Raw genomic sequence first — 9,815 nt, forward strand, 5'->3', positions numbered from 1 at the left:
GCTGCCCTCCACCCCCATTTTATTTCTCTCCTTTCTCTCCCCTTGCTTCCGAATGTGACTCTGCTGTACCCCAAAGTGATGAGCAGAACTGTCTCAGTATGAACAGAGCCCAATACCAGGTGACTGTAGGTTATCTTGGATAGCTTTAGGGAAAAAGGAGGGTAGAAAATAAAGTGCAGAGGGCAGTGACATCATTTCTGTGCTATGAGCATTTTGCAGCTGGCAGTAGGCCAGGGGCAGGAGGAGGCATGGCTGGAACAAACCCTGCTGCAGCAAATCTGGCAGGGTTTTGGCAGGAAGAATCACCAACTAGGTAGGCAGGGTTCTCACATAATGTGAACCAAACATTACAGATGCTCACCTAAGACCTTTCCACCAATTAATTTTTTGTAGGTGGGGTAGGAGGAGTGCAAGAGGGTGTGAAGGGAGGGAGCTGAAATAATGAGGAACAGTGCATCCCCTTTCACATCCAGCTGCACACCAGGTGACCTGAGCTGCTAAGAGCATCCTGTGGCCCCTTCCCTGTTTCCCCACTCATTCCCACCAGGCTCTGCTCGCCAACGCAGGTGGGACCACTGCAGCAGGCACACACTGAAGCCAGGATTGCCAGCTGACACGTACTAAAAAAAAAAACAACCCCCACCCAACAAAAAACGACAAACAGAAAAAAATAACCAAAACAAAGGAAAACTACAGACCTTTGATTTTTCACCCTGTTACTGATGCTGATAATAAAAATCAGGACAAATCACAACGCATGGCATCTGTGGCCTAAATGTAATCTGAGCTCCTGGCAGCACTGTGACAGGGGAGATAGATAGATAAAATTTGCTGCCTTTGCCTCCTGACATTAGTCCTCATCCCAGTGTATCAAAGAGTCTGGCCCAAGTCAGACAGCTCATCCCAGAGCAGCCCAGCAGAAGTCTGTCCTGGTGAGTCCTGGCAAGATGTCACAAGAGGCCAGATTGCAGATAAGGAGGCACCCATCCCCTGTTGTTTTCAGTGGAAGGCAAGGAGCTAAACCCCTCTAAGAAATTGGCCTGTCATGCCTGAATGCTGTATGAAGCAACTTCTGCTCTTGGTACTTAACATTTAAAGGAAAAGGTTTCCCTAAACCCCTGTCCCTGTTAAAAACTCTGATTTCTTGCAGCTGGGATGGGAAACATTGGAAGTAGCTGTCCACTGGATTGCTATACTGCAAATAGACTGTGCTATTAATAATTATTAACATGATGAACATTTCCCCTATATGTATAATGATCCCAACAAAAAGAACCAATTTCTGCTCTTTAGAGATCAACCTCTACACAAGGTCGATGGGGTGAGAGCAGTCAGAGAGCTCTTAAGTGTGTGCTGCAGCTATGAGTACATGATTTCCCCTCCTTTCCCTTGGCAATGCCGCATGACAGTTGTTCAGCGCTGGGCAGACTCCATGAAAGGACTGAGGTTCTGCCCAAATTTGCTGCCTCTTCGTTATTTTGATACTATGATTGCCAAGCATTTTGACACAGTGAATGCGGTGTTGTAACACAGTTTTAGCCAGGTCTCACTGTAGCTCATTACAGGGAGGTTAGACGTTAATTATTTATAATACCAATGCCATCAACTACTTTTGCAGTGCTTTCCTTGGGAAGATTTCAAAACACTTTATAAAGAAGCTCCACACTTTTAAATCTGGAGCAGTTTATTAGACGCCAATCAGATCAGCTGACATTGACATGCAAGTGCAGCTGACACATTCAGCAAGTACAATGTGTGATGCCCCAGAACCATGATACGGAGAGCAGAGATCTCCGTGCTTTCGCTTTGCAGTTTCTACAGGCTGCTTCCCGCTCCCATTTAAAACCCAAAGCTTGTGCCAACAAACGGCAGGAGGATTTTGTGCTGAGTTTCCCTCCTGCCAGGCTCTTAGAAAATGTTATTACTCTCCTCTCAGGCTGTTTTCTCAGGCAGGGTTGGTACAGCCTGTTTCCACCTCTGGGACTTGCTAACCCCACACCAGTTTCTCCGTGGACAAAACCAGCTTGAAGCTGGCAGGGCAGTCACTTGCTTTCTCTCTTTTTCTCTGCAACCACTAAGTCGAAGGAACATGCTGGGGAGGGAAGGGGACCGTATCTCAAGCCAAGGGGATCCTCTTCTCTGCTTTCAGCAGAAAGAGTAAGGCCGGGCTTTTCCCCTGCCTCCCTTTTATAACCTCTGACTTTCTGTACAGGAAATGGCTCTTTCTAGACTCAACATTATCTTTTACATGCACTAATACTGCTGCCTTGGGCTTTTGAGCGGAGAAAGGCATCCAGCTTTCCTATCCAGAAAACCTTTTAATAACTTCCTTTGGAGGCTGCTGCGTTGCCCAAGGCAAAAGCTTGCAGAGCACAGCTGGGATTGGAGAGGACGGGAGAAGGGGACCGGGGCGGGGAAACCAAAAGAAGAAAACTCATTGCAAGAAAATGGAGCTAGGAGTTCAGGAGGCAGATTTGCAAGAGGCGTGATTGCCTCTACGCTTCCACCTGCTGCTGCGCTGTCCTGCTGAGGTCAGACTGCTGAATGGGAACATAGAGATAGCAAGAGACCGGGACAGTGTAGAAGACATTATTTAATAGCTCATCTTAAATAACATGACAATGTCAACATGTGAACAACTTACACCTGTCAAAGGTGGCACAGAATATCCTGTTGTGTTTTGCCATTTATCCGGTGCATATGTTTGGAAAACAGACACAAATAATACTGTCCCATCAGGAGCTTCAGTATATAATCAAGGTTTAGACTTTCTTTTTTAAGAAACAGCTTGACATTGAAACAGAGGTGCAAAAGCAACATGATATATAAACAAAACAGGTTTTAAATAAGTTTCTAAGCATGTTCTCTACTGAAAGCTATTTTTTTAAATTCAGTTTTACATCTATAAATACATAGTACAAAAATGCAAGTTTACAAGCCATTTTTCCTAATAGAGTTATGCCATTTGAAGTTTTAAGTAGCAACATTTCTCCAACATAAGATACATACATTTAAGAGCAATAATATTAAGTATTTACATATAAAGTTATGAAGTGTTTGAGGATATAAATTAGTAACAACACACAGAGACAAATATACACGTACTGTGAAATAAATAATTCAACAGCTTTACATATGAGGGTACCTATAATATTATACAAACAAAATATACAAGACTGTAGGACTTGATCTTGCAGTTGCTCATATCTGTCACTCGAGCATCTGAGTAATCCCAGTGCAGTAAAAAACCTACTTTATGGAGTTACTCATATGCTGAAAATCAGGTGCACGAAACTACCTCACTGAAACGGCTCCTGACTGAAATGTCTCCTGACTATATCAGGCCCCACAGAAAACTCCATGTGAATTAATGTGTTTAGTGTTATTCTTGTGAGTTAAGATACTGTTGGCATTCAGGGTCTCCTTTCATTTCTGGAGAGCCAGGAATTCTTCTTCCATCTTTTGGGTAGACACACCAGCATCCAGCAGACTCTCCATCCAGTGAAGTTTCACACTAGAATATTATTAGCAAAACAAAACCCACAATAAGGAACTGTGAGCAGAAGATTATCTGTGAAAAACTGCAAGTAGAGGTGTTGGACAGAACTAGGATCAGAAGGTGGGGACCTGTTGTGCACAGACTTGTTTTGAATGTGGTGGTCCCTGCTCTGACAGAGCCTCTGACCGACACAGGGAGCCATGACCCAAGCTCAGCTACCACGACAGCAACTTCAGATTTAAAACAGTTTGCCCACTCCTTGGTAAACAGCAGTATAAAACAGCAATATCTTCCAGCATGAGAAACTGAAGGAAGGCAGAATATACAAGCTGGTAGGGCGAGAGGAATGACTGGATGGTCTGGCTCTTCATGCAAGGAAGCAAATAGGGTGGGTTTTTTCCTGGGGAGGGGGTTAAACAGATTTCTGTTTGTGCCTGATTAGATCCCAAGTCACAACGTTTGTGAGTCACACAGTGGTGCCATGCGCAAAAACAAGGAGTCTCGGTGACACAGATTTATGCAGACCTACTAAATTTGTGTGTATGACCTGTGGTTACAAGGGTGTGGTTTGAGGTTTTGAGCTTTAGTTAGGTATGCAGATTACTCTCAGTGTAACTTGCAATGGCTTTTTTTGAGGCTATAATGGAAATGAGCATATAACATAATCCATAGGCAGCACAAATCAGTATTTTTGCTCTTCTTTCAGAAGGCTAATTTTGCTCCAGAGAGTTTTTTCGCTGCCTGTGTAAGTTTTTCACTGCCTGGGATCTGCGAGCCTCCTTTCTCCATAGTGATTATTATGTATTATATGGGCTTTGCAGGCAGTATGGTGGATAGTATGAATTAATGTCAACTGGGAATACGCTAACAAATCAGGTACATGGAGATTGATTTGGCCTGGGAGCAGACAGGGTTAAAAGATTTTGGAGAAGGCTTTGTGTGCACCTGTTCTGTGAATGGAAAAGACTCCTGCCTCCATTGCTGTCAGCCCACAGCATGCGGCTCACTTTTAAGAGAAGAAGGACAAACCATCTGCTCCCACTACTAAGTATCCCAGTTTTCACAACCTGCTTTTCCAGCAGCTGCAAACTCGTGAGTTTGGGAGCAGAGGGCTATGAAAGGGTTGGCTGTGTCAGGCTAGTCGCAGCACTGCTGTGAGCAGACAGGGGAAAAGGCACGTACCTGTTTGCTGTGGTAAAATCCGTTCTTGCTGCAGTTGGGCAAGTAGAATTTGTAAATCTCCCCTCCGCTTCTCTGCTGCGCCTTTGCCAATTTATACAGGGCTCTGTAGAGCTCCTTCTGACAAGGTCCCTGCAGGAATACCATGCAAAGGTTGTCAATACCAAAATCACAAAGAAACCAGCTAAACAAAAAGTGATCAGTATAAAGGTACCAACAAGCAGAAAATACTTATTAGTTACTGTGCTCGTTTTGGCTGGGATAGAGTTAATTTCCTTCATAGTAGCTAGTATGAGGCTATGCTTTGGATTTGTGCTGAAAACAATTATGCTAATACAGGGATGTTTTCATTAATGCTGAGCAGTGCTTACACAGAGTCAAGGCCTTTTCAGCTTCTCACACCACCCCACCAGCAAGGAGGCTGGGGGTGCACAAGAAGCTGTGAGGGGACGCAGTCGGGACAGCTGACCCCAACTGACCAAAGGGCTATTCCATACCATATGGCGTCATGCTCAGTATATAAAGCTGGGGGAAGAGGAAGGAAGGGGGGGATGTTTGGAGTTATGGCGTTTGTCTTCCCAAGTAACCGTTACGCGTGATGGAGCCCTGCTTTCCTGGAGATGGCTGGACACCTGCCTGCCGATGGGAAGTAGTGAATGAATTCCTTGTTTTGCTTTGCTTGTGTGCATGGCTTTTACTTTACCTATTAAACTGTCTTTATCTCAACCCACGAGTTTTCTCAGTTTTACTCTTCTGATTCTCTCACCCATCACACCAGGGGGGAGTGAGCGAGCAGCTGCGTGGTGCTTAGTTGCTGGCCAGGGTTAAACCACGACAAAACCACAAAGAAACCAGCTAAACAAAAAGTGATCAGTATAAAGCTAACAAAATGCTGAAAATGCTTATTAGTCATAAAATCTGCATCAGGCTGTTTTGCATGTAGTTTTTACTTGTTTCAGTAGGAGCACAGCCAGAAAACTCTGGTGTTGCATTTAGGCCTTTGTTTTTATTCTTTGAGGTATTTTTCTGTCCTCAGAAACATGAGGATTTAAGTCCTTAAATTGCCACACAAGGAAATTTAACCTGTACTAAGTAAACACATTACTGCTCAGAGGGTACAATCTCTCCTATTATGGGGAGGTGCACATTAGGAGGCTGGTATACGTGAGACTAGCCACGTTTTCTGGGTTGCCATGGCCCTGTGCTCTGTTGATGTATGGAGAATAGGTGCAAGACATATATAGACGGTGCAAGAACAAACATCTGAATGTTTGTTATCTTTTGTACAGGACAGAGCTGTCGCCAAAGCAGAATAGAAAGCACGCCTGTGGCTCCGAGACCCAAACCCAAAGCGCCTGGAACTGGGGATGAAGAACTGTTTGCAATATTCACTATTTTGACAATTTGCTCGCTCCCTTTTTCAAAGTCACAATTGCCGCGTATTAATAGTACCTAACGTGTTTAAATGAGTGAAAGGGGGGGAGAAGTGACTGAACAAATATTTTTACATTAGAGCAAAAATAATCATACCCTCTGTTTTTGCAAGACCTCCCCGTGTCAGCCCCTCACACAAGCGGTCCTATTCAAGTCAATGGCTTATCTGTGGCTCGAGGTGAGAAAAGCAGAAGCCTAAAAATAAGAACTGGAGCTAACAGCACTTATGTATAATAGTTCAAACTAAGTCAGCGATTAAGTCCTGTTCTGGATGTGGAATGAGGCTTCCTAGGGTGGGATGGTGGTTAGTAAGTTTTTGCTTTTTTTTTTTTTCATTTTGTCTGTGACCATTATGAAACTGAGCTTCTGTGGTGCCCAGTTCTAATGCAGCTCCGTGCTGCGGGCGTGCTGGCTGCCTAGGACCGGTCTAACTGTGGTTCTCTGGTGCCCTCAAGTGGAGCACAGACCTGCTTGCAAAGACCCCACACCCCCATTACCCGCTCTGATTTTGCGGTGTCGAAGGTAAAAGCTTACTTTAATTGCTGAGCTTTCTGTCTTTTTACATGCATCTACTTAATAGCGTGATCAGAAGTGTGATCAGAAAGAAACACGTTTTGGTTTGCATTGGTGTTTCATCAATAACTGCATGTAAGGACTCCCTTTTATTTCACTGAACATTGAACCAGTGACAAATGCCTTTTATTTTTTAACTAAAACACAAAAGGAGTCCAAGATTTTAATATGGGTTCCTGAAAATTAAGGGCCCATGTTATAATCTGGTAGTAAATGCAGGGAAAGATTTAGCCTCTGCATAGCATCTGCATAGAACATATCTGATGCACACCTGTTTTTATTGCGCCTGCCATTTTGCCTGTTGCTCAAGCATCTGATGAAGGCATTCCAAAAGTCTGTTTGCTAGCTACCCAAAATACCGACATCCCAGCGTTGCTGCTAGAATTTCATGCACATTTTCATTTTGTATTCTAACTCAATAGCATCTACTGAAATGGTCTCTGAAAGGTTTGCAAAGAAAACCCACCTGCTCTTTCCATTTCTTGAATTCAGATATTCTCTTTGCTTTCATGTTTTCATATGCAGTGATGGCATTCCAGGGGATGGATTTGTCCTGGCCTATGGGAAACATCAACTGATAGTTCAGCAGCTGATCCTGTGTCATTTCAGTGCTTTCCAAAGGCATATCCTCAAGTTCAATAGAATCTGGAAAGGAATGATATTAAGGTGAACATCTTCAGTGAATTTTGCATTTATTTCTCCAAGTTAAAAAAGGTAAAGTAAAGAAGAAAAATCAACAACAACAAAAAAATAATATGCAAGACAGATTCATTACAGTAGCTCTTGCAGGAGTAATAAATTACATGTGCAGCACAGAAAATTAAACTTTCGTCATAAATTCATACGAGGACATATCAGCTGTTCTCTAACAAGTTGGTTTTTTATGATCCTTCAAAATCACTCTAATGCTGGAGCCAGTCTGTTAGAAATGAAAAAAACCTTCTTGACCACAGTGGGTTATAGAGACTTTGCTAAATGAGGGAAGACTGGAGTTAAACTTGTAATGAATTTAGATTTTTGTCAGCATGATGTGTTGCAGTTTTTATTCAGGAGAGGAACTGGTCCAGACCTGATCCCATGGCATCCTGTACTTTGTTCCGTGGCTTGCCTCACCTATAAGAAGGGGTTGCAATTTACAGGAGCCAGCAGTAGCTCACGCTGGCCTGCAGTGGATCAAATAGTCAGGGAATGGCAGAAACTGTTTGGATCTGCCTGATCATGGCCTGCATGCCAGTGCCTAACTCAGCATGTGTGAACTCTCCTACTGGAAGCAACAGAAGCTCTTTGCAATTGCAGGGACTTATTATGGGATAAAAGTTTGACATGTGTCTAAATAGCTTGTTGGATCAAGGCTGTAAGCAATCATCCAGTGGGCTAAAAACCACCTGTGTTTCCCTTTGACAATGTTTAAGAAAAAAATGGAGGTGGAAAATTAAGGTGGGAAAAAAAGAAAGAAATAATAAAAACCAGGAAAGAATAAAGTCAAATCAAATACTAGAACTTTTTAACTGCTGGAGGCTTAAACACTCAGTTTAGTCACTTCTCTCCCTTCCCCACCCCCTCAAGTACAAGAGAAACTCCACTTATTGCCACCAATGCCCATAGTTATTTTGAATCGACGATGATTATTTTTGTAATGCTACTGAGTTACCTTAACCACCACTGCATGAACATAGTGGTAATGATGGTGAAAATAATAATAAATTGTAAAATAATGAAGTAACACTGAAGAAGTTCCTGATCATCATATAGCATAAGATGCTATGTTTTTTTGCTCAAAGATAGTTTGGCTAGCACTGCACTACTTCAGATGTGAAATGAAGCCAGGCACAAAGCCTGTTTAGGTCTTTTCATTCTCTACCATGACTTTTGGAGACGGACATAAACAAAGTCTAGAAAACATTTGTCCTACTCTAGTTACTGTTTACTACGAAAGAAAAAGTGTCTATAGCTTCCCGCAAATCTTATTCTGATTACTCTGCATCGTCCCATCACTACGCTTGAGGGTTGTCCTGCTTGCTGCCTGTGGCGTAACAGCCTGCTGCGAGCAGCTCTTGGCTCCGCGCCAGGATGCGTCTCACCTCGCACAGGTCAGAGCACGTTTTCCTGGGAAACGCAGCCCGCCTTCTCTAGCTTCTAAACGCCTGCCTAACTTCCCTCGTTTTCCCCAGCTCCCGACGCCCAGCGCCCGCGGCGCCTCCGCGGCCCCAGGCGCCCCCCGCCTGCCGAGGCCTCCTTCCCTCGGCGGGGCTCTGCCCGGCGCCGCGGCGCGCAGCCCCCCAGCCCGGCGGCGCGGAGCGGGGGCGCGACCGCGCGGTACCTGCCGCCTCCGCCGTGCGCGTCCCTCCGGCCTCGCTGGCGGGCAGGCACGTCCCTTGCCCCTGGATGAGGGCGGAGAGGGGCCGGGGCTCCCCCGCGGGGACGTGGCAGCGGAGCCCCTGGCGGCAGCGGGCCGTGTAGACCCCGCACGGCTGGCCCGGCCCGAGGGCGCAGGTCTGGCAGCAGCCGCAGCCGGGCTGCCGGGCCGTCTCCGGGCAGCCGGGCGCGACGGGCGGGCAGAGGGCGAGCTTCTCCTGGGTGCACGGGGCGCAGTGCATGGGCTGCAGGGCCACCCCGGCGGCGAGGCGGGGGCCCAGGAGCGCAGGCAGCAGCAGGGACGGCAGCCAGCAGCGGCGTAGCAGAGACCGCAGGCTACTCATGTCGCTGATGAGGAGGGACCACAGAGAGGGTAGCTCAGCAGGCTGAGGAGCGGGAGGCAGTTTACATACATTCAGCTCGCCCGGGCCATTTATACAGTGCTTTGCCTGGCTATTAATCTTTAACCCCGAGTTAACTATTATCTGAACAGGAGGGCTGGAGAAGCATCATTTCACTGGCGGTTCAAGTCCCTGAACACTCTTCCCCTCCCCTTTCACTTTCCCCCTTTATCTTTTTTCTTTCCTCCAGACATGCAGGAATGCTTTTATTCCCTCACCCCCACCTCTCTGCCTTAGCACGGTTAACAAGGAAAAATGTGGTGGGGGTGGAGGGGAAACGGGCAGAGGGGAATGGATGAGGGGGGGTAACCCCTCCCCTTTTGCCTGTCACAAATGTCTCCTGTCTTCTGTTCTTGACATTTGATAAAAATGTA

At 45.6% G+C, this 9,815-nt stretch overlaps 1 protein-coding gene across 1 annotated transcript; it reads right to left on the minus strand.

Annotated features, from left to right (window-relative positions):
* Window positions 1-2,575: 2,575 nt before the first annotated feature.
* IGFBP1 (insulin like growth factor binding protein 1) lies at window positions 2,576-9,438 on the minus strand. Its single transcript, XM_087737683.1, has 4 exons — window positions 9,006-9,438; window positions 7,152-7,330; window positions 4,682-4,810; window positions 2,576-3,514 (listed from the first exon to the last, which is right to left on the minus strand). The coding sequence occupies exons 1-4, from the start codon at window positions 9,382-9,384 to the stop codon at window positions 3,383-3,385; spliced, it is 819 nt and encodes a 272-aa protein (XP_087593809.1). The 5' UTR covers window positions 9,385-9,438; the 3' UTR covers window positions 2,576-3,382.
* Window positions 9,439-9,815: the final 377 nt, after the last annotated feature.

The sequence above is a fragment of the Nipponia nippon genome, unplaced genomic scaffold (assembly GCF_047370975.1).
Source record: "Nipponia nippon isolate SJK-2023a ecotype South Korea unplaced genomic scaffold, ASM4737097v1 scaffold_1, whole genome shotgun sequence".
NCBI classification, from domain to species: domain Eukaryota; kingdom Metazoa; phylum Chordata; class Aves; order Pelecaniformes; family Threskiornithidae; genus Nipponia; species Nipponia nippon.

Excerpts from the sequence above, each read along its gene's own strand:
- IGFBP1 (XM_087737683.1), bottom strand. The coding sequence starts at position 9,384 with ATGAGTAGCCTGCGGTCTCTGCTACGCCGCTGCTGGCTGCCGTCCCTG. Across the intron at positions 7,331-9,005 it reads GCGCACGGCGGAGGCGGCAG|ATTCTATTGAACTTGAGGAT; the intron begins GTACCGCGCGGT and ends ATTCCTTTCCAG. Across the intron at positions 4,811-7,151 it reads TCAAGAAATGGAAAGAGCAG|GGACCTTGTCAGAAGGAGCT; the intron begins GTGGGTTTTCTT and ends GTATTCCTGCAG.